The sequence below is a fragment of the Giraffa tippelskirchi genome, chromosome 12 (assembly GCF_054371585.1).
Source record: "Giraffa tippelskirchi isolate mGirTip1 chromosome 12, T2T-mGirTip1v1.2.pri, whole genome shotgun sequence".
Taxonomy (NCBI): Eukaryota; Metazoa; Chordata; class Mammalia; order Artiodactyla; family Giraffidae; genus Giraffa; species Giraffa tippelskirchi.
The window spans coordinates 87,181,129-87,205,451 of NC_137286.1; the positions used below are offsets into that span (position 1 = coordinate 87,181,129).

Consider the following 24,323-nt stretch of genomic DNA (forward strand, 5'->3'; position numbering starts at 1 on the left):
TGGACACGACTGAGCACACACGCCTGACTAGGGATTGAACCTGGACCCTTGGTAGTGAGAGTGCGGAGTCCTAACCACTGAGCCTCTGAGGAATTCCCTCATTTTATTTTTTTACTCATTTTTCCTTGTAAGAATGTTCACAAGTCATTTAGTATCTGTGGGACTCAATTTATATGTAAAATGGGGATTAACTCAGTTAACAAATTGCTTTAGCTATCTCTCAGGGTTGATGTGAAGCTATATGAGGTACCTTTTAAAAATCACAGAGCACTTTAAAACTAAGATTTTATTATTCATATTAATAATAGAAGTTATTTCAGAGAGTCTCAGGAAGATCTAAGGGCAAATTTATTTCCCAACTTTAAATCTGAGGAAGTTGGAAGACAGTTATTTCAAAATAGAATATAACCAGTCCCTGAAGCAAGACTGGTTTATCTATTGTGGACAATTGTGTAATATTTTTGCTTGTTTAAAGAAAGTATTTTCTAAATCGAAAGGAATGGGTGATTGCACTTTTTTTTAAATCAGCTGAACAGCTGGGGGCATTTGCAGCTGGAGTAAAGCAGATGCTAGAAGATGTACAGGAGCGGCTTGTCTACCGGACCCACATCTACATTCAGACGGACATCACGGGCTACAAACCAGCTCCTGGAGATCTAGCGTATCCTGATAAGTTAGTCATGATGGAGGTGGGTCTTCTTGTTGGATCTTTCCCCCACCCCCACACATTTGGATATTTTATACCAGTGAAGATAGGATATTTCTTTTTAATTCTCACTCAAGATGCAAGATTAAGGGAAACTTGCCGTGAAATCTTAGGAAATAACATTTTTAAAAAACTGAACAGAAATGATTTGTTAGAGTGTTCTTTTTTTGGTCTTTCCTTTAAATTGTATTTTATAAACATCCTGTTCACTTATCTCTTCTTTTCCATTATGCGTTCTGTTTTTATGTTGAATTTGTGCTTTCTCTTTTTTTTGGTAAGTGGCATCAGTTCAGTTGCTCAGTTGTGTCCGACTCTTTGCGACTCCATGGACTGCAGCACACCAGGCTTCCCTGTCCGTCACCAATTCCTGGAGCTTGCCCAAACTCATGTCTGTTGAGTCGGTGATGCCATCCAACCATCTCATCCTCTGTTGTCCCGTTCTCCTCTTGCCTTCAATCTTTCCCAGCATCAGGGGCTTTTCCAGCGAGTCAATTCTTCCCATCAGGTGGCTAAAGTATAGAACCTTCAGCTTCATCATCAGTCCTTCCAATGAATATTCAGGACTGATTTCCTTTAGGATGGACTGGTTGGATCTCCTTGCAGTCCAAGGGACTCTCAAGAGTCTTCTCCAACACCACAGTTCAAAAGCATCTTCTTTGGCGCTCAGCTTTCTTTGTAGTCCAACTCTCACATCCATACATGACTACTGGAAAAACCATAACTTTGATTAGATGGACCTTTGTTGGTAAAGTAATGTCTCTGCTTTTTAATATGCTGTCTAGGTTTGTCATAGCTTTTCTTCCAAGGAGCATGCATCTTTTAATTTCATGGCTGCAGTCACCATCTGCAGTGATTTTGGAGCCCCAAAAAATAGCCTGTCACTGTTTCCATTGTTTCCCCATCTATTTGCCATCAAGTGATGGGACTGGATGCTGTGATTTTACTTTTCTGAATATTGAGTTTTACGCCAACTTTTTCACTCTCCTCTTTCACATTCATCAAGAGGCTCTTTAGTTCTTCTTCACTTTCTGCCATAAGAGTGGTGTCATCTGCATATCTGAGGTTATTGATATTTCTCCCAGCAATCTTGATTCCAGCTTGTGCTTCTTCCAGGCCAGCATTTTGCATGATGTACTCTGCATTTAAGTTAAATAAGCAGGGTGACAATATACAGCTTTGATGTACTCCTTTCCCTCTTTGGAACCAGTCTGTTGTTCCATGTCCAGTTCTAACTGTTGCTGCTTGACCTGTGTACAGATGTCTCAGGAGGCAGGTCAGGTGGTCTGGTATGCCCATCTCTTTAAAAAGTTTCCACAGTCGGCTCCTAAGCCCAGCCCGGTTGGTCAGGTCCCTGAACTCTCCCACCAGTTTCGGGCAGCTCCTGCTCCACAGGGTCTGCGCACTGCTCCCAGGTGTCCTGTAGCAGTTTTGCACCGAACTTCCTTGCTTCTCACCCTGGCCCTCCTGTGACAAGGAGACTCTCTGCGGCTGCTAGCCAGGCCTGTTTCCAGACCCTCCTCGGGTCAGGCCTCTGTGTTGACTGTGGCCTTGAAGGTGATTCCGGGTTAGCTACCCCGCTGGATGCAGCGACGGGAGCTTCTGACCCTCCTAGAGGAGGAGGCGCCTGTGTTCAGAGTAATGCACGATTAAGCAAAGCAGGTAAAAGCAGGAAGGCAAGGAAGCAAGCTTGCCGGCCGAGACTTCCTCAGCCTGACCATGCTTCTCACCTTGTGCCTCTAGATCTGGCCGTTGATTGTAGTGACATAGAAGAGGATTAGTAACATGAGCCACCAGAGTGGATGGTCACATAACCATGTGTCATGGTCTCTTATTAAAAACCCTGGAGGTTGTCTCCTCAAAACTACACAGTACTGGTCTCCAATTTATGGTCTTAAGACTTAAGAACATCTCACTAATCTTTCAGTTACAAATATATTTTCATTTCCTTTGAGTGCTGGACAGAGTTTAAATAATGTCTAGGATATTAGTGCTAAAACAAAATTAGAACCTGGAGCTTCTTATTTTAATTGATTTATTTTTTTGAATGACAAAGTCAAGTATACTGCTGCAGGTTACAGCAGTGGAGACAGGACATGGGAAAGGACGGGGTGGGGGAGTTGGTGGTGTCACCAAGCGTCCCAGGAAGTTAGTGACAGCACCCCCTGGGCCTTGGCCTGTGCTGAGTTCTTGGCACCCTGGGAAGTCAACCAGTCAGTGCACCTTGGACCTGCTGGTCACCCCGTCACGGGCCAGGCCCACAGTATTGTTGGAGGCAGAACCCAAAGCTCTAGGCAGCGTGTCCCTCCTGCCCATAGGGTCATCTGCACATGTCAGAGCACGGAGGAGGGGACTGCGGAGACGGCCTCTGCCGGGGTGCGTATCCTCAGAAAGGCATCTATCTGGTGAAGGAGGAGCCTGTGCCTTCTTGGTGGGGACATTCCGCAGTGCCAGCTTCCTGGGCAGACTGGTGTTAATGGGTCTGCTTCTGAGCCTGATGCAGGGACTTGTGCTCGCTTTCTCCTTCCTCCCTTTCTTTCCTTGTCTCCTTATGAATACCAGTTTTTGTTTTCTAGATAGAGGACCTGTTTTAATAATTCTGTCTGATAGGATGTCAGGTGATTAAGTTTACTATATACTCGCCCCGCCCCCACCTTGGACTTCCCAGGTGGTGCTAGTGGTAAAGAACCCTCCTGCCAATGCAGGAGATGTAAGCGATGTGGGTTCGATCCCTGGGTCGGGAAGCCCCCTGGAGGAGCGCATAGCAATCCACTCCAGTATTCTTGCATAGCGAATCCCATGGACATAGGAGCCTAGTGGGCTACAGTCCGTGGGGTCACAAAGAACTTGACATGACTGAAGCGGCTTAACACACACACACACCCCCACCCAGTTTAATTTAGTGGTACATTTGGTATGTTTATTCAGCCATCACATGGCCAGTGTCTTGAGTGTTTTCTTGTATAGACCTCTTGGTTTAAGGATACTGCTTCCAGTGAATCGACTTGCTTGTTTTCTTTTGGTGAGGGTCGCGGGAATAGAGTGGTATGGCTGTTAAATCTGTGTGCCATTTGGGGATTAGGTATACTTTCTGATTTGTGCATGCAGAATGAAAGGACAGGCCTGATTGATTTGGAGCCTGTCTCCTAAATAGTTATCTGGCCGTTTCTTTTTTTTGTTAGTAGCTGAATGTCTTTTAGGCCTTCATTTCTGCGTATTTCCGCCTGTATAACCAATGTAAATTGGTAGGATTTTCACTGCTCCCTTAATAGTTAGTGATGTGTATATTTGATGATATTTTTTAAGCAGTGAAGAAGAGCCAGATAGTTTCAAGTCCATAAGATAACTTTTAAAAATCTGTTTAAAAAAAGACCAAACTGTAGCTGTTCTCACATAAAGAGAAAACCATGGTATAAGTTAGCTAACTACTTGATACAAGCATTTCTGACATCCACAATGTATCCAATCTCAAATCTGAGTATTTTGTTTCTAAATATAAAGTTGAAAATTAAGCTTCTAATCTGAGCCTTGTATATTTGACTCTTTAGCACATACCTTGTAATGGTTCTAAAATTAGTGGTTCTGGAAAGTCTGTGTTTGCCTTTATGAAAATAGAGACACTGCCAGTTTAATTTTCATTTCTATGTGCTGTTTTGGCATGGTTGTCTTAAGTAGTCCATTTATTCATTAATTAGGATATATTTTTTTTTACTTTATAGAAACAATGTGTTCGTGTTGCTAGACACAGCTAAAAACTGCACTTTAATGTTCTGTCTGATTTCTTTATTCAGCAAATTGCTCAGAGTTTAAAAGATGAACAGAAGAAGTTACCACCTTCAGAAGCTTCGTTTTCAGATGTTCGGTTAGAAGAAGCAGAGCCTTCTAATAGTCTAACAAAATCTGGTATGTTATGCTGTCTTAACTTCCATTATGTAATTCATTCATTTAATATTCATTCATTTAATAAACTTATATTGAGGACTTGCCGTGTCTCAGGCATGAAAAACTGTTGATGCCTTTGAGGAGTCCACACTTTAGTTGGGAGGAGATTGGCACGCCACAGGCATTAAGCAAGAAGTTCAGGGGTGACAGGATAAAGATATGCACAGGTCTCTCTGGGACCGTGGAAGGACCGTGGAAGAATTGTAAAGAGGGATGAGCTCTGTGTGCAGAAAGGCAGGTTCAGTGAGAGCTGTGGAATCTGAAAGCGGTCGTGTGGATGAGTGTGAGAGAGCCAGGTGGAATAAGGTTGTTTAAGACAGAGTAGCGTGGAGGCATGCAGGCAGGAGTGGAACACTGTAGGTGCTCGGGGAGGTCACGTGGTTTGGTGTATTCGGGCACCAGTTATTTGTAAGGGAAGGAGCAGCTGAATCAGGCCAGAGTGTGGTAGGTGTCAGGTGATAATCTCATGAACTTGGAAATTCTAGCTACTTGTACCATCAGTTTTGCATTTTTTAAATGTGCCTGGACTGGGGTGAAAAATCGACAGAAATATATGGGGTAGCTTGAACTAGGGTGCATGTTATGCAAGGAGCAAAATTGTCTTTAAGAGTCACCCTGGATAACTCATGAGTTATCTCATGCCGCCTATATTGGCAGGTGGATTCTTAAACACTGGACCTCCAAGGAGGTCCAGGGTGGCATTTTAATGTGTCCCACTTATGATTCACATAATAGTCCTCTTGGACTGCACTGCTCTAGAGCTATAAAGAGGAAGACTGGTTTAGAGATAAAGACTGAGGAGTCATTGATACTAGGAATTGTATAAGATCCCCCAGGTCAGAGAGTAGCTGGATAGTGGCGGAAGTCTGGGTAGAGAATCGTAACAGGGGCTGACATTAGGAGCAGAAGAAGGGAGTGGACTGGTACCAGGTTGGCAGGGAAGGAACAGCCAGAGGGGTGGGAAGCGAGAAGAGAGGGTGTGATCAAGCCAGGGGAGGAGGGCTTGGCAGAGTGGTTTGAGTAAAGAGCTGAGAAATAAGAAATCTGAGGACGTTGTGGCCAGAGAGTGGGATGCTGCTACTGCTACTGCTAAGTTGCTTCAGTTGTGTCCGAGTCTGTGCGACCCCATAGATGGCAGCCTACCAGGCTCATCCATCACTGGGATTCTCCAGGCAAGAACACTGGAGTGGGTTGCCATTTCCTTCTCCAATGCTTGAAAGTGAAAAGTGAACGTTAAGTCGCTCAGTCGTGTCTGACTCATTGCGATACGGAGAGTGGGATACTGAGTTTTAATAATTAAGAGGTAGAACAGTTTGGAGTAGTAAAGTCTGTAGAAATTAATAAGAAAGTAATTCTGAAAGAAAGTTAAAAGAAACTGTCTGGACTAGGGGTGCAGGAATGGGAGTGAAGGTCTTTGGAGTTGAGAAGGTCAGGGACAACTATGTGGGTCATCCATATGGTTACTGATGTTATTCAGAATGGAGATGGAATTGGGGATGGAAAGCAAGACTCTGAGTCTTGGCAAGGGGAGAAAAAAAAAAGAGTAATCACTTTTCCTGGTCTTCTGGTATGTCAGAAGTACATATGCTACTGCTGCTAAGTCGTGTCAGTCGTGTCCGACTCTGTGTGACCCCATAGACGGCAGCCCACCAGGCTCCCCCGTCCCTGGGATTCTCCAGGCAAGAACACTGGAGCGGGTTGCCGTTTCCTTCTCCAATGCATGAAAGTGAAAAGTGAAAGTGAAGTCGCTCAGTCGTGTCCGACTCCCAGCGACCCCGTGGACTGAAGCCTACCAGGCTCCTCTGTTCATGGGATTTTCCAGGAAAGAGAACTGGAGTGGGTCGCCAGTGCCTTCTCCAGAAGTACATATGAGATGCCTCTAAAGTGAGGCCTTTAAATGATGTGATGTTCATATAGTAGGAGTAGTGAAAAAGTGAAAGTGTTAGTCGCTCAGTTGTGTCCGACTCTGTGACCCCACAGACTGTAGCCCACCAGGCTCCTCTGTCATGGGATTCTCCAGGCAAGAACACTGGAGTGGCCTGCCTTTCCCTTCTGCAGGGGATTTTCCCGACCCAGGAATTGAACCTGGGTCTCCTGCATTGTGGGCAGATTCTTTACCATCTGAGCCACCAGGGAAGCCCAGTAGGAGTAGATGTCAGGGCAAATTGGCAAATTGGTGGAGGGTCCATCCTGTGAAGAGGCTGATAATCAGTATCTTCAAAAAGCGTAGCCCTTAATTGCCATGTCAAGCAAGTGAGGGCAGTGTGAGGCTCACGGAGGAGGAGACAGCAGGCGCGGGAGATGCCCTGCAGCCGGTTTGCGCTGCTCCTCAGAGGAGGAGGCCCTGGACTTGCAGTGTAAGGAACTTTTCCCCATCTGCCGCTTCGACTATTAACTGTTCTCAGGAAAATGAAAAAAGGAACAAATAAATTGACTTCTGGCTTTAAGCTACTTAACCCCATTTATTTCACTAAACTTTAACTTGGGAGTACTTTTTGGGTTCTTTCATTTTGAAGGAGGAATCCTGCAGATATCCTGATTCTCAGCAAAACTATGGATATTTAATCTCCTAAATATTCCATGATATAATTTGTATAGTTCATTCTTTCTCCTTAAGAAATTTTATATAAAGTAGATACCCTAGTTTAAAGTAAGGCAGAGCTTTTTAAAATTTTACAACTATCACCACATGCTTTTGAAAAAAAATAAGCTTACAGAACGATGAAGAGAAAGCACCAACCCTCAACGTTGCCCTCAGCCCTTTCCTGCATAAATCCACTCCACAGCCTCCAGGTCTCCTTTTGAGCATATGCAGATCTGGCTGTTTTTAAATGTTTTTTATTTTTTTGGCTGCACCGCATGGCTTTCAGGATCCTTAGTTCCCCAAGCAGGGTTCAAACCCAGGCCCCCTGCAGTGGAAGCGCAGAGTCCTAAGCACTGGACCACCAGGGAATTCCTTATAGCTCTTTTTTAAAAAACTGAATTTTGTTTTGCTTGGCTATACTTTCACTTTTTTATTATTAAAAAAAATTCAAATACACAGAAACATGGAATGATACAATGAACACCTATACCCACCACCTGGATTTAAGACTTAACATTTTATCATATTATATCTAAAGTTTTGCTGATTGTTTTAAAGTGAGTTATTGACATCATTGCAGCTCTACCTTTGAGTATTTCAGCATCTCGCCCCTCACCCCCCAAAATGGGGCATCTTTCACATAACCATAAACCATTATTGCACTGAAAAATTTGGTAATGTTTCCTGATGTGTTCTAATACCCAGTCCACATTTCAGTCTGCCCTTCTTGTCTCAGAGTGTGGTCTGAGCTCCACTTTGGTGGCTCATCCGAATTCTGGTCCCTCCACCCGGGTGATCATGCTTCTCTTACGGAAGTGTTTCTCTGCAGCCACATCCCTCTCATTCTCCTCTTCACACTTCCTGGCAGCTGCCTTTTCTGACCTGGGGATGGTGGGGTGGGGTAGGGGGCTGGACACACAGCTCTGGTCACTTGGGCACTGGATATACTGAGTGGGCCTGGAAGTGATACAGTTCTGCACGTGGAAGGCTGTCAGGCAAACAAGCTTTGATTAATCTTCCTGTTTAAAGTGCTTTTGTTTTCTTGTCACACCCCTCCCACCCCCACTTGTGTCCACGTGACTACATTTAGATCTGTCTCCTTTTTATTGGGTGCATGGTATTCTCTAATGCGTGTATACTGCTCGTGTAGTTCATAAAGATACTTGATTCCAGTGTGGAGAAGGCAGCTTGGGCTGAGTGTGGGAGGCTGGAATGTACAGATGTGAGTATTCATGTGTGTTCTCACTCAGTGTGTTAAGTCTCACCTGTCACTGATTTAGATTTCCTTTGACATTCTCTATTAGAGACGAGGCTAGAGAAAGTGGATGCCTCCAGCCTTTAATAGGTAACAGAAGCTAACAGTTGATAATTGCTGTGCATGTAAGACAGACCTGTGAAATGTCTTCTTTTTCATTTGGGATTTTAGGTTCATCTGAATCTCTCAATTCTAGACCGCAGACCACGATTTCTCCAGCAGATCTTCATGGAATGTGGTATCCTACAGTTCGACGAACTCTTGTCTGTCTCTCCAAATTGTACAGATGTATAGACGTATGTGTGTCCGTCAATCCTTGTATCTTTACTATAAATTGCTTGCTCTGTGACTTAAAATATTTTTTAATTTAAATTTTATTGTAAGATCTTGATGCAATATATTTTGCTTGGTATTAGATTCAAATAATAAGATTTTTAGATACAGAGGTAACTTTAAGATCAATCTAATTTAGAGATTCTTAACCTGAGTGTTTTGTAGGCCCTCAGGATCCTCTCATGGGTTTTGGGTAGTCTGTGAACACCTTGAAGTTGCGGGTAAAATTTTGTCTGTATGTTTGTATTTGTCTTTTTGAGAAAAAGACCTATAACTTTTATTGTTTCTCAAAGCCCGTAGCTTTTATTGTTTCTCATGGCTACAAATACATTTAAAACTACTGATTAGTTCATCTGTCTTTAGTCTATAAATGAAGAAAAAGATGCAGGAAGATTAATATGTCCAGTGTCACATATGTATAATATACATTTAGTACTGAATGCAATTACTTTTGTACTCAGTTTAAATCAACTTCTTTAACAGGTGTTTCTTGTTACACAGATTACATGTGTTTCTAACCATGGACTAATTATTTGCTGAAATAAGTTTTAGTTTTTTTAGCCTCAACTTATACTGCACATTTATTTTAGGTGGCATTTATTTTAAGCATTTCAGTTTAACGATACATCAGTCGCTGAATGATCAGTTGTCTACATTTATTTACTGTTAGTGTTAAAACCCAAAAAAATAGTTTATAAAAATCAGTGACTTTAATTCACTTTTCAAAAATTAATTTGGTCATTACAACTTAAATAGCATATGAAGAGAGAAGTGATTAAATACAGAAAGAAAAGAAAAGAAAGTGAAGTTGCTCAGTCGTGTCCGACTCTTTGCGACCCCGTGGACTGTAACCTACTAGATTCCTTTGTCCATGGGATTTTCCAGGCAAGAGTACTGGAGTGGGTTGCCATTTCCTTCTCCAGGGGATCTTCCCAACCCAGGGATTGAACCCGGGTCTACTGCATTGCAGGCAGATGCTTTACCATCTGAGCCACCAGGGAAGACTACAGCGATCATGTAATTAGTTGTCCAGAAGCCACTGTCTATTAAGAGTGTGGTTCAGAAGGGAACATGTGTATCCCTGGAGATCCTCTGTGCTTACCGCCCTCTGGCCTGAGCAGGATTGCACAGCTGACTCATGGGTTCACTGGAGAGCTCACTATTTGGTATCTATGTTAAATTGAATCATTCCTGGAGTTTGTGCTTGGAGATTCTGGAATTGAACCAGAAAGCGCCTTTTACTCCATTCTGGGACTTTTACGGGTGAGGCCAAGTCGCCTGTGCAGAGTTGGATATCTCAGCCATTTTGCCAGCTGCTGAGATCTCTCCCAGAGGGAGACTTGGATGTTGGCAGCCCTTCTTCCCCAGGTCCTCCCAGTGGGCGTATTGAATGATAGTGTTAGGCTGAAATTCAGAAACTTCCTACAGTGAAGCCAGGATCCCAAGGGAAATATGTGGGGCCACATTCCACATAGAACCCGTTGTCATCACAGACCCTGGTGAAGTCTCTTAGATCCTTAGTGGGAATTTTAGGCAAACAGTAGGTAGGCCCACGAACGACACTGTGCCTGTTTTTATTTTATGCCCTAGGCCTGCCTGTTACATTTTCACCTAGCTTATGTTCAAATCTTATCCCTCTCCATCTGACCAATCAAAGGTAAAAAAAGACATGAGCAGGAGGAAGAGAGGGTCTCAGTCAAAGCTGTTTTCCTAAGGCAGGCAGGGTGAGTGACCTAACAAGTTCAGTTCAGTCACTCAGTTGTGTCCAACTCTTTGCAACCCCATGGACTGCAGCATGCCAGGCCTCCCTGTCCATCACCAACTCCCGGAGTTTACCCAAACTCATGCCCATTGAGTCAGTGATGCCATCCAACCATCTCATCCTCTGTCGTCCCCTTCTCCTCTTGCCTTCAATCTTTTCCAGCATCAGGGTCTTTTCCAATGAGTCAGCTCTTCGCATCAGGTGGCCAGAGTATTGGAGTTTCAGCTTCAGCATCAGTCCTTCCAATGAACACCCAGGACTGATCTCCTTTAGGATGGACTGCTTGGATCTCCTTGCTGTCCAAGGGACTCTCAAGAGTCTTCTCCAACACCACAGTTTAAAAGCATCAATTCTTTGGTGCTCAGCTTTCTTTATAGTCCAACTCTCACATCCATACATGACTACCAGAAAAACCATAGCCTTGACTAGATGGACCTTTGTTGACAAAGTAATGTCTCTGCTTTTTAATATGCTGTCTAGGTTGGTCATGGCTTTTCTTCCAAGGAGCAAGCATCTTTTAATTTCATGGCTGTGGTTGCCATCTGTGCAGATTTTGGAGCCCACGAAAATAAAGTCTGTCACTGTTTCCGTTGTTTCCCCATCTATTTCCCATGAAGTGATGGGACCAAATGCCATGATGTTAGTTTCTGAATGTTGAGCTTTAAGCCAACTTTTTCACTGTCCTCTTTCACTTTCATCAAGAGGCCCTTTAGTTCCTTTTCACTTTCTGCCATAAGGGTGGTGTCATCTGCATATCTTAGGTTATTGATATTGCTCCTGGCAGTCTTGATTCCAGCTTGTGCTTCATCCAGCCCAGCGTTTCTCATGATGTACTCTGCATATAAGTCAAATAAACATGGTAACAATATGCAGCCTTGATATACTCCTTTTCCTATTTGGAACCAGTCTGTTGTTCCATGTCCATTTCTAACTGTTGCTTCTTGACCTGCATACAAATTTCTCAAGGGGCAGGTCAGGTGGTCTGGTATTCCCATCTCTTGAAGAATTTTCCAGAGTTTGTTGTGATCCACACAATCAAAGGCTTTGGCATAGTCAATAAAGCAGAAGTAGATGTTTTCCTGGAACTCTCTTGCTTTTTCAATGATCCAGCAAATGTTGGCAATTTGATCTCTGGTTCCTCTGCCTTTTCTAAATCCAGCTTGAACATCTGGAAGTTCACGGTTCATATACTGTTGAAACCTGGCTTGGAGAATTTTGAGCATTACTTTACTCTAGTGTGTGAGATGAGTGCAATTGTGCGGTAGTTTGAACATTCTTTGGCATTGCCTTTCTTTGGGATTGGAATGAAAACTGACCTTTTCCAGTCCTGTGACCACTGCTGAGTTTTCCAGATTTGCTGGCATATCGAGTGCAGCAGTTTCACAGCATCATCTTTCAGGATTTGAAATTGCTCAACTGGAATTCCATCACCTCCACTAGCTTTGTTTGTAGTGATGCTTCCTAAGGCCCACTTGACTTTGCATTCCAGGATGTCTGGCTCTAGGTGAGTGATCACACCATCGTGATTATCTAGGTTGTGAAGATCTTTTTTGTATAATTCTTCTGTGTATTCTTGTCACCTCTTCTTCATATCTTCTGCTTCTGTTAGGTCCATACCATTTCTTTCCTTTATTGAGCCCATCTTTGCATGAAATGTTGCCTTGGTATCTCTAATTTTCTTGAAGAGATCTCTAGTCTTTCCCATTCTGTTGTTTTCCTCTATTTCTTTGCACTGATCGCTGAGGAAGGCTTTCTTATCTCTCCTTGCTATTCTTTGGAACTCTGCATTCAAATGGGTATATCTTGACCTACCAAGAGACAGCTTTAATCTCATCTCACTGTGCAGTAGCCTCATGAGAAACAGAAGAGAGGTGCAAAAAGAGAATAAATCATTACGCACAAGAGCAGAGCCCAGGATGGTGGCCTAGTAATAAATATTTTGCCCATACACATCCTTATCAGTTCCATTTCAGGTGGAGTAGAGGCAGAGAGAAAGCAGGGGAACTGACAGGAGTCTGTGTGCATACCACACCTCTGGGAAGATAGAGGAATGGCAGAATTAAATTAATCATACTTCACCTTCTGTTTTGTAACTTGATTTTGTTTTTAATTAATTATATTCTTGTACAAGAATTTTATCACTTCCTGTTTAGCATCCTTTGATTTCATGCACAGTGTTCCATAATTTAGATTTACTAGTATTTGGTCAGCCACCTATCATTGAACATTTAAGTTATTTCTGGATTTTTTTTTTTTTTTTTGCTGCTTTAAATAATATTATGCAAAGAGCCATGCGTATGAATCTTAGAATACAGTACTGATATTACTTGGGATACATTTTTAGAAATGGATTTACTGAGGCTTTGTTTTATTTATTTATTTTTTTTCCTTAGCCCCGCCCCCCTGAGGCTTTGTTTTAAAGTTGGTTTTGTATGTTTAAAAAACAGCCTATATCATGAGGTCGTACTGGAGTGAGAACTCCGCAAGGTCAGATCACATCTGCCTTGTGCACCTACCACTGTGCTTCCAGGACCAGCACAGAGCCTGGCATGAAATAGGTGCTCAGGAAATATTGTTGAAAGGTCACATGAGAGTTTCAAGAGGTGCAAATTAGGAAATTTTGCTAGTCTAGAAAGCTTGTGTGGGAATAGGAAAGTCTGGGAGGAGTATTGGTTTGGTTCAGTTGCTCAGTCATGTCCGACTCTTTGCAATTGGTAGTAATAAATTAATCCATCAGATGAGGGCAAGCAAGCTGTACTTGCAGCCTATGAATTTCCTTTTTGCTGTTTGAAGTGCTACAGGGGATGTTTCTCTTTTGTTTCACCAGAGGGCAGTGTTCCAAGGACTATCACAGGAAGCCTTGTCGGCCTGCATTCAGTCACTGCTTGGAGCATCAGAGTCCATCAGCAAAAACAAGGTTTGATGAAATCTGATCATCTATAATACTATTGTGGAATGCAGCGTTTATATACAGGCACAGAAATTTAAAGCCATTTTGGCAGTAGCATTTATTTTTTTAATGTGATTTAATTTTGAGGCCCTTTGAGAGAAGCTAGTACTTCATTTTAGTGCTAAAGACTATGCTATATAAGAGAGTGCCAGCTTTGCTGAAGTACCAAAAATGATACTTAGGTTATAAATTCTGTGGGATAAAGGTTTCTTGATCTAGCCTTAGTAGCAGGAAGGTACTGGACTGCTCTTTGCCTGGAATACTGAAACTTTTCAAGAAACGTAGCAATCTGTCGTCATCCCTACAATGACATTCCAAATAGCTGAATGGCCTCACTTGGAGGAATCAGTCAGTCAGTTTGGAAGATAAGAGTTGTGGTCCATGGATTATGTGACTAGAAGGAGTTGACATGATTTTGCAGCTTACAGTTTTTATTCAAGAAGAAGGGATCTGGGGCTGACGGCTGGTGGCATGTGCTTCTCCCACAGCCCCTGAGATTTTTTTTTTTTTTCGAGAAAGTATTGTTCAGGATGCTGCTCTGTTTTACTCTCCACCTAAAATAGCTGTTGTTCACCAACAGGGAGGAAGTTATGGGACTGTTTCCAGCCAAAATTTCACAGGTTGTGGGAGTTTTCAGACCTTGTGAACCTTTCTGGACTTCCAGATTTATAAACTTGGTTTGTAACTTCAAGGTTTTAGATAAACTAAAAACAGAAATGCCTCACGGGAGAATGTGGGATCTTAGTCAAGCTGGAAAAAGCTCTACCTTTGTGACCACTGTATATTCCCATTCATGGGATTGAGAGTTGAAGGGAAATTCTGACACGGGAACTAGAAGAGAATGGAAGGTTAAGTTATAGACAGGCAAGTTGAAATTTAAAACATATTTCCCAGCCTGAGCTTTCATATTCTTTTGTGATAGAAGGAATTAGGAAACACGTCTGACACTAGACACATGTTTAAGTAAATTGTGGTATATTCCATACAGTGAGATATACAGATGTTAAATTCCAGAAAAGGAAATGATAAAATTTAATGTAAATATGTGAAGGTAAAAACAAGGCGCAGGATACAAATCAGATGATAACTATGTAATGAATATATTCATTTAAAAAAGTAGTGATGAAAGGTTTTGGGTGACTGTAGACGATTTTCGTTTCTTCTCACATTTGTCTTTATTTTCCACATTTTATACAGTGAGCATGTATTTCTCAGATTATCGGAGGGAAAAAAATGACCTAATTTTAAAAATTCATGTGCTTATATCCTCTTGTACCACTGTCCTCATTTTAAAGGAAAGAATGAAAGCCCTTTTTTTTCATTATTCGGCCTTTTCCCCACACCACCTGTAAGGCCATCCTCGCATAAGGCCATCGTCTAACTCTGTTTCCTTCATATTGTAAGGTGCTTAGATATATATGAGGAAACCTTCAATTTAGTAAGAATTAGCCGACTTATTTTCATAACTAAGTTGGTGTGCTTTTCATCTTTCAACTTTTGGAAAAGTGATCAATGAAAATGGCTTAATGTGTTAAGAGACTTTCTTAAGGCAAGAAATTTTCTTCTGTACTTAAATTGAGCACCTAGTATATCAGTACACTAACACGATACTATTTGCTGAATCACAGTAGCTTCAGCAAAGTAAATCCAGTGTATATGGAACTATTTTCTCCTTCGGAGTTGTTAGTTCTTTTGAAAACAGAGCAATTATTCAAAATGGGTAGCATTTCCTACTTACCCAGTGCTCTGTGTTCCAGAGTGAAAAGTGCGTTTCCATCAAGTAAATCATACTTCCACGTTCATTTGTGTTTATTCAGGAGGGTGGGAAGGAGAGCAAGAACAGAGAGGAGTCACTTTAATAACCTCTTTGAAGCTTACACAGCACACCTCGTTTTACTGTGTTGTGCTTCACAGATAACTGTGGGGTTTTTGCTTCTGTGGTTTTTTACAAACTGAAGATTTGTGGCAACCCTGCGTCAAACAAGTCTGTTGGCGCCATTTTCCCACCAGCATTTGCTCCCTTAGAATGCTTGTATCACATTTTGGCAGTTCAGTGTTTCAAACTTTTTCATTATGATATTTGTTATGGTGATCGGTGATCAGGGATCTTTGATACCACTATTGACTTGCTGTAGGCTCAAATGATGGTTATTTAAAAATACTTTATTGCTAAAGATGGTTAATATTTTTAGCAATAAATATTTTAAAATTAAGGTATGTACTTTGTTTCTTTAGACATAATGCTGTTGGCCACATAATAGTATGGTGTAAATGTAACCAAAAAATTTGTGTGTCTTGCTTTGTTGCGATAATCACTTTATTGCAGTGGTCTGGAACCAAACCCTCAGTGTCTCCAAGGTATGCCTGTATTAGTTACGGAAAGACATTAGTCTTTTCCTAATGCAGAATAAGTTCATTAAAAATATTTTCAAAGTGAGTCTGTTTTGGGTAGCAGCAAGAAGGAGCAGACATAGCCTTGCTCTTCTTCATACACAGACTCGTCTCTGAAATGAGAGCTGTGGTGATTCACTGTTTTGGGGACTGGGTCAGAGCTTTGAAAGCTGAGCTTGAATCACAGAACTCTTGAGGCTGTGTCTTGAGAGGGTAAAAGGAAATGCAGGAGTGTCTGCTCTTCCTATGTGGGGTGTAGGTAGTCCATTCTCCGTTGCTGGCAGGGTGATCCAAAATGACCAGCCCAAATCTTTTTACATTCGGAGGCTCCTTTTGTACTTTTATATAAATACCAATATTTCCAATATTCTGAATATTGAAACCGCTTTGACCAAACGCTGAAAGCTATGTTACTGAGAGAAACGAGGAAGCCGTGAGAGACCAGAATCAGGCTCACACTTGGAGCTCTGCTTCTTGTGCTGTGCTGATCTGGGGCCATATCGTCTCTTCTCTTTCTGCACCAGGTTAGAATAGACTTGACTTCTGTTTCTAACTGTGTTGCTTTACGACCTTTTGTCTGGTTTACTTTCTTGAGTTTGCTAAGTAGAGTAGATGATAGTAAAAGTTTGAAGTAAGATTTTCCCAGATAGTTCCAACATGAAGCTATGGTAGATTCATCACACAGCAGAGGAGTATGGTACCATGTAGTTATGCTAAAGGCAAGTGACCTGGATAGATTAATGTTGAGTTAATAGCAAACATGTTATATGTATTCCTATCTTTACTTAATCTGTGATAATATCCATTTTTCTGTCTTACAATTTAGACTCAGATTGATGGACAACTTTTCTTAATAAAGCACCTTTTGATTCTTCGTGAACAAATTGCTCCATTTCACACTGAATTCACCATTAAGGAAATTTCCCTGGACCTCAAGAAAACTAGAGGTACTCCATTGCCCTGGCTGGCACAGTTGGATGTGTTTGACCCGTCCAAGTGTGGCAGCACAGGTTTATAGGTTTATTTTATGTTCATCTGCAATTTTTTATTTTGCATGCTGTGCTTTCTGGGCATGTTGCTTGTTCATACTAAGCTGAGCTGACAGCATCCTAGTTACATCTAACTTGCTGTGTTTTCTTTATGGAGAAAACTAAATTTGAGCATTTCAACTTGGAATGGAGTATGACTTCTCTTAGACTCTGCCACATATTATCATAACCAGTTAAAAAATGAAAGATCACTGTAATAACTACTTAAGAGTGTCAGCTAACTGGAATGATTTTAGACATTGAGTTGGGTTTGTCAGTTCATAGAAAGTCAGGAAGCCAGCTGGGTAAAATCAGAAGAGTGAGTCAGGTTCTGTTCCTGGTCCATCATTTCCTGGTTCTTGTGATTTTAAATGTGTGTTTTAGCTTCCATACCCCATGTAAAGTGAGCAGAATCAACCCATCATGATGCTTTCACCAGATTATCAAGATCATTAAGAGTGAAAATGAATGAAAATATATATTACAGTGTTTTTGTAAGTTTAAGGTGCTTAAATAAACTTAAGTTGTATTATTAAATCAGCTGGTTAAGTAATCACATTGATAAGGTCTTAAGTTGGTAATAGACATTGAATCATCTTGAGATAGGTGCTTCATCCATATTAATGATTTGTTTCTGACTGAATTAGCAAGTGATGATTTCTAAAAGATTAGAGTAGTTATTTTTTAAGATGCTGATCTTGAACACTTAAAGGATATACCATCAATATCCATCTCCCTTACTTACAAATTTATCTAAACTTTATATTTTCTTAACCATTTCCAAGAGAATTAAGCTCTAATGCCTTAAACCATCTAGTTATGAAATGAATGGATTTCTCCCTTGTGCACTGGAAGAATTGAGAAAATTCATAGCCATTCAGATTACTTTTTGTATTCCATGGTTTAGAGGGTCTCCAAATACAGGATTTCCAAGAGGAACAAGTTACTTTCTTAATAACTGTGTATAAAATAGTGGACTTGATATAACATCACTGGGAATCAGAGTGAGTCATATTAAAACAGCTTATTCTTTTTCTTTTCCTAATGCACTTTCCTTTTCACCATAAAGAATACCTTTTGGTTCTGGTGGAATCTGGATAGTAAGTCTATATGTTATTCATCTGCCTTGTATATATATATATATAATTTTTAAATAACAGCAGCCGGATTTCCTGACTTTTGCCTTTATAGAATGTATCATTTTTAAAAAAAAATTTTTTTAGTTTATTCTCATCAGAGGCTTCCATCACCCAAACATCCTGGTTGATTTCCTCCTTTCCTTTCAGTGTGACATGTGGGAATAGCACCCTAACCTTGAGGCATGCCAGGCGCTGATGGTTCTTATTTTATTCAAGGGATGAGGTGAAGCAGGACTGATCTGTTTTCTTTCCAGTTTTTTCTAATTCATAACCTGTTGCTGCTTCATTCTACTATAGATCCACTGAGGTGTGAGAAAATGAAGTACTCTAAAATTCGGCAAATTTTGGTTTAAAATATGTTTTCCCTACAGCATAATGAAGGTTCTGTAATTCTGCTGTATGATCACTTACAGCTTTTCAGGCTTCTTGTAGAAAGGACAGCGGAAATGAAGAGTCATTTACTAAAGAATACTGAATTCAGAATCCTGAATCTGATAGAGAGGGGATTTTTTTCAGTAAAATCAGTTCACAGTTGAGGCAGGGAGTACAGTGTGGTGTGTGTGTACTTTTAAATCCAGGCTAGAAGCACTTCATGCTGTGCTTTTTCCAGCCTGGCAAGGCAAAGCAAAGCAATGGTCTTTTCTGACTATCACTTAATAATACTTGCTAGCTTTACTTTTAAGCCTCTAACCTCTCACGACTAACGTTATATCTTATTGCATTTGAACATCAATGAGACCTGTTAGTACTTCACACAGATTCTAGTTAGTCTGGAGGTTAAGGGGTAAATATGTCCTTTTGGTGTGTTTTTTTCTTTTTTTCTGGTTGACATATTAATTTATTCTCTTTGCTTTGAATGAATAAATTTCTATGCCAGCCAGATCTTAAACAAAAGAAGCTGGGTAAGTATATGAATCTTTTTTTTTTTTTTTTTTTTTTAGGAAAATCTTGTTTAGCATCATTAAAGTAAAGCTGTGAAATTGTGAGGTGTTAATTACCATTTATCCTTTTTCTTTTTTCCTAAAAATAAATAATTGCAGTTAATAGCCATTTTGCAATTCTGAGTTCTAGAAAATAATTACGTGTGAGTACTGTAGCCATCATGGGCACTAACCTCACCCACTCATGGAGGTGACTTGGAAATGAAAGCGCTCTTGCTCTATGGTAATAGAGAACGAGTGTATGTTTACACACTGAAATAGTTACGTGACTTCTCTGTTGAAACTGTACATGTTCACTGGATGAGTAATTTTGTTTCACAGATGCAGCATTTAAAATCCTGAATCCTATGACTGTTCCAAGATTTTTTAGGCTGAATAGCAACAATGCCTTGATAGAGTTCTTGTTGGAGGTGAGAAGGAGTCTGTTTCCTTGGTGGTGGGAGAGAAACGACATTCTTTACATGTCTGGTAATTTCTAGGCACATAAAAACAGGAGAAAATTGTCATCTTATTTTTAAGGGTACTCCTGAGATAAGAGAACATTACCTTGACTCTAAAAAAGACGTAGACCGTCACCTGAAATCAGCCTGTGAGCAGTTTATTCAGCAGCAGACCAAGCTGTTCATAGAGCCGCTGGAGGAGTTCCTGACAAAGGTATAGACCTTGCTGCATATTTGGTAAAGTATTTTGAATTCTTCCCTGGATTGCAATTTGAATTGCCTTCTTGTGAAACCCTTTGCAGAAGGAAATAGTAAACTGACATCTTAAAGATCCTAAGAGATCACTGTGTGTCCTCTTATAGAAGCTGTTTGGTTCGAACCTTTAGGTGGGCAGCAGGATTCTTCAGTTTTAAAGGAAGGTGCAAGCATCGCTAAGCTGGTTCTTGCAGGCTCTGGCCAGCTCTGCTCTCCACAGTGTGGATGTCTGCATGTAGTCCGGGACTCGCACTTTCCTAGACTAGGACCTTCATGGCAGTAGGCACAGACCTGTGCATGAGGGCTTCCCATTACCTAAATGAGTGATTTATTTTCCTCTTGTCTTACATGCTGTTCCTACCTTTCATTTTGTATGGATAATTGAGAATTGAAGATTCTATATCGTTGCATTGTTCATCACCAGAGACATAGATTTATAATAATCTATCTCTCTGTCTTCCAGCTAAAATCCATGAACTGGCAAATGCCAGCAAAGAAAAAAATCAGATCATGGCAGTTTTGACCTTCTTTTTTCAATAATTGTTTTTTAAAAATCTAAGTTTTGTTGCTAAGAACTTACCTTGTAAAGATGTTTAAAAAAGTCTTGAAATTAACTTTAACCTCTACTGTCTGTCCAGACTTGAATTTGAGGACATTTAAAAAAAAAATAAAAACATGACAGCCTTTTCTCTCAAATTTGCTTACCTAAGTCTTCAGTGGGGAGACAGGGTGTATCTGTGAAATGACAAGAGGCAGCCCAGGAAATTGTCCGTTAGTAACATGTTGCTGGGTCCCGTGATAAAGACAGAAGATACTAGTTTTTAAAAATAAGAAATGATACCAAAAAAAAAAAGAAATATAGAAATGGTAAACTGTTTTTTTATGATTGGGGTATATTACTTGTTTGGTGGATTTTAGCCTATTTGTCAAGAATTTGAAATGTGTGCTTTTTTTTTTCCTCACTACATAAATTTAAAAGGAATGTGGTGTAAATGTTTTCTACTAGCTTTTGATTTTTAAAAAATGGTGCAAGTATTGATATTTTGTAAGTTACAATGAAGTCATCATACTTTTTACTAAAACTGCCCTCATGGACAACTAGTTTGTAGATTGTAGTATATGTTTTGGGGAGAGCATCCACATTAATACTGGTGGGAAATGCTAGAGATGAATATTTTACAGTGACAGGGCAGCAGAACGAATCTTCTGATGTAAACAAGTTGGTTATAATGAAATCTTGGCTTAAAGGGTTTTTTCCTAGAAAAACACAGTTTTCCTAGAAGTCAAAAGAATGAAAATTTACTGATGGCAATTGTCCAAGTTGACCTGAGTATAAGTTTGATATATTTAATATGTGCTAAGTCGCTTCTGTGTCTGACTCTCTGCAACCCTGTGGACTGTAGCCCACCAGGCTCCTCTGTCCATGGGATTCTCCAGGCAAGAATACCGGGGCGGGTTGCCATGCCCTCCTCCAGGGGATCTTCCTGACCCAGGGATTGAACTCATGTCTGTTACATCTCCTACATTGATAGGCTGGTTCTTTACCACTAGTGTCACCTGGGAATCTAGTTTAACTTTGTGCATTTGGGAAGATTCTGGACACTGAACATTCTTTAAAAATGAGACATTTAGGTAGAAAATATATATCCAAGTCTGAATTATAGCATGGCTCTGCATGGACATGCCACACACTACAGCAGGGACCCCTGTGTAGCTGATCATACACCTCTGTTTATACTCCTCTCACTGTGGGACGGGAGGCAGAGGTCTCCCTCACTCCCGCCACCGGCTCAGTCTGTGTTCCCCTTGCTCAGTTCATTCACAGTTGTATCGTTTTTCCTTTTACAACCCTGGTCCCTCACTGCTCCTCACTGTTTAGTGAGACTCTTTAGTAGATACTTCAGCTTAGAGGACCCAGCATCCCTTTTACGTTGTCTTATTCCAAATTGGAAAAGACTCTGATGCTGGTAAAGATTGAGGACAGGAGGGGAAAGGGGCGACAGAGGATGAGATGGTTGGATGGTAACATTGACTCAATGGACATAAGATTGAGCAAACTCCTGGAGGTAGTGAAGGACTGGGAAGCCTGGCGAGCTGCAGTCCATGGGGTTGCAAAGAGTCAGATGTGACTGAATGACTGAAAAACAACAGATTCCAAATTTAGGTTTCTTGCCTTGTCCTCTTGGCATAGAGTGGGTCAGAGGCGAAGATATATATACACACATAGGCAGCTCACATGCACTGTACACACTAGAGTTCATGCAGACACTTGTGATCATTTAAGACATTGTTTCTGAGAATTTGTGGACCAAACATTTTTCACGTTTCACCAAGTCAGCGTTACTAGTATTCTGAATAGCAGAGACAGAGTGCTGCTGCTGCTGCTGCTGCTAAGTCGCTTCAGTCGTGTCCGACTCTGTGTGACCCCATAGACGGCAGCCCACCAGGCTCCCCCGTCCCTGGGATCCTCCAGGCAAGAACACTGGAGTGGGTTGCCATTTCCTTCTCCAATGCATGAAAGGGAAAAGTGAAAGTAAAGTTGCTCAGTCATGTCCGACCCTCAGCAACCCCGTGGGCTGCAGCCTACCAGGCTCCTCCATCCATGGGATTTTCCAGGCAAGAGTACTGGAGTGGGTTGCCATTTCCTTCTCCAGAGACAGAGTAAATGATTTTAAAACTTTAAAGGATTTTCTTTGAAGGTAATTCTGCAGTTGCAGAATCTTATACCCCTTTTATTATAATTGCCATTGTAAGGCAGTTAGTTCTTGTGCCTTGATAAATGACTGCAAGAAAAACAGTATTCATTGATGTAAAAAGGCAACAGTATTTATTTCACCTTTCATTTGGATGTATGCTTGTAGATCTCAGTATTTACTGTTTGGATGTAAGCCTCAATAACAAAATGTCCTCAGCTTGTTTCTGAGTTTGGACTGATTTTTAAAGTATATATGGGTTTGCCTAATAAAACAAACTGTGAGAATCTGTAGAGAACATTTTTAGGTTGTCAGAAGGCTTTATTTTTTGTACCTGAAGACTCTAGGTGTGATTCCGATTCCCTTTCACTTGTTGTAAATTTGCTTTATTGTTTATGTAGCTCTTTGCTTGAGCTCTCTTTGTTGAGATGCTTTGTTTTCATTAATTCTTCTTACATCCCCTGTAGCTAGAGTAGGTAAATCATCTTCATTTCAGACTGAGAAATTCAACCTTTGCAGTGTGTGACCCATTACACATGAGATGAACATTTCTATGATGTTTTTATCTATCTGGTGTAAACATCCTTCCTGATTGTTTTGGGGGGTCACAGTTAATAAAATTTTATTTTATAAAATAATGAAATTTCTTGCGAATGATAAAGTTCTAGAAGAACTTTGCCTTGTTTCCTGCTCCTTGAAAAGTAGCCTTTCCTCTCAGCATCATTTGAATGGTCCTAGGGAGTGCAGTGCGCTTCCCAGGAGGTCAGTCGGTAGAGAATCTGCCTGCAATGTAGGAGACTGCCTGCAATTCAGAAGACCCAGGTTTGATCCCTGGGTCGGAAAGATCCGCTGGAGATGGAAATGGCAACCCATTCCAGTATTCTTGTCTGGGAAATCCCATGGACAGAGGAACCTAGTGGGCTACGGTCCACGGAGTCATGAAAAGTCAGACATGAGTGAGCAACTGAGCAGGCACACAGGGAGTGTAAAACTGTTTTCCAAGTGTTGAGGGCTAGGGGGTCATAGGGAAACATTTGGGTCAGGTATTTTCCGAAACTAAAAAACTGTCCACACTGTTTTATTGTTCTTGAATTTCATCATGTTGAATATTGCTTGAAACAAACTCTTAAGTAGGGCTTGGGATAGTCATGAGGGCAGTAGAAAGAGCATAGCGTTTTGAGGCAAGAAAACTGAGCTGTGGACCACTTTATGCACCTCCAAGCCTTGTTTTCTGATCTGTACAGAAGAGAGCTGTTGTATCCCTCCTTCTTACTTAAGGTTAATATGAGGACCCTGGTGGCTCAGATGATAAAAAATCTGCCTACAATGCTGGAGGACCCGGATTTGATCCCTGGGTCAGGAAGATCCCCTCGGGAAGGGAAAGGCTACCCACTCCTGTATTCTTGCCTGGAGAATCTCATGGACAGAGGAGCCTGGTGGGCTAGAGTCCATGGGGTTGCAGAGTCAGACACAACTGAGCAACTTTCACTATACTCTATATAGTGATGTGTGTATATATATATATATATATCACTATATGTATCAGGACCAGAAGATCAAAAATAGCAAAGTACTTTCTAAGTACTTGAAGAAATGTTAGTTTATATGACAAATATGAAGTGAAGATTTTCCTTTTGCAAAAAAATCTGAATGAAAGCATTTCATAGGAAGTATAATTTCAAAGTTTATAGCTAAGCTAAAAAGTGTTTCCCGTGTGGGACCAGTTTATGCTAAAAACTCACTTACATTAGCAGTTTTCATTTCCTCTCAAACAATTTGCTAAAGTGTTGAAAGTTTACTCTTAATGTTCCCTCTGAAGTATTATTAATTTCCTCAGTAACACTATAAATTAAATTTTTTTCTGACATAGTGTTGTAATAGAATTTGACCTATAAATTTAATTTCTG

At 40.9% G+C, this 24,323-nt stretch overlaps 1 protein-coding gene across 5 annotated transcripts in view; it reads left to right on the top strand.

Annotated features, from left to right (window-relative positions):
- The window catches only part of COG3 (component of oligomeric golgi complex 3), a 59,272-nt gene that overhangs the window by 22,054 nt on the left and 12,895 nt on the right, over nucleotides 1-24,323 (top strand). For all 5 annotated transcript variants that reach the window (XM_081547331.1, XM_081547332.1, XM_081547335.1 and 2 more), the window contains 7 exons: nucleotides 529-689; nucleotides 4,495-4,606; nucleotides 8,656-8,780; nucleotides 13,407-13,496; nucleotides 16,747-16,867; nucleotides 19,350-19,438; nucleotides 19,548-19,682. In XM_081547331.1, coding sequence (XP_081403457.1) covers nucleotides 529-689; nucleotides 4,495-4,606; nucleotides 8,656-8,780; nucleotides 13,407-13,496; nucleotides 16,747-16,867; nucleotides 19,350-19,438; nucleotides 19,548-19,682 — 833 coding nt within the window. The remainder of the gene's footprint in view (nucleotides 1-528; nucleotides 690-4,494; nucleotides 4,607-8,655; nucleotides 8,781-13,406; nucleotides 13,497-16,746; nucleotides 16,868-19,349; nucleotides 19,439-19,547; nucleotides 19,683-24,323) is intronic.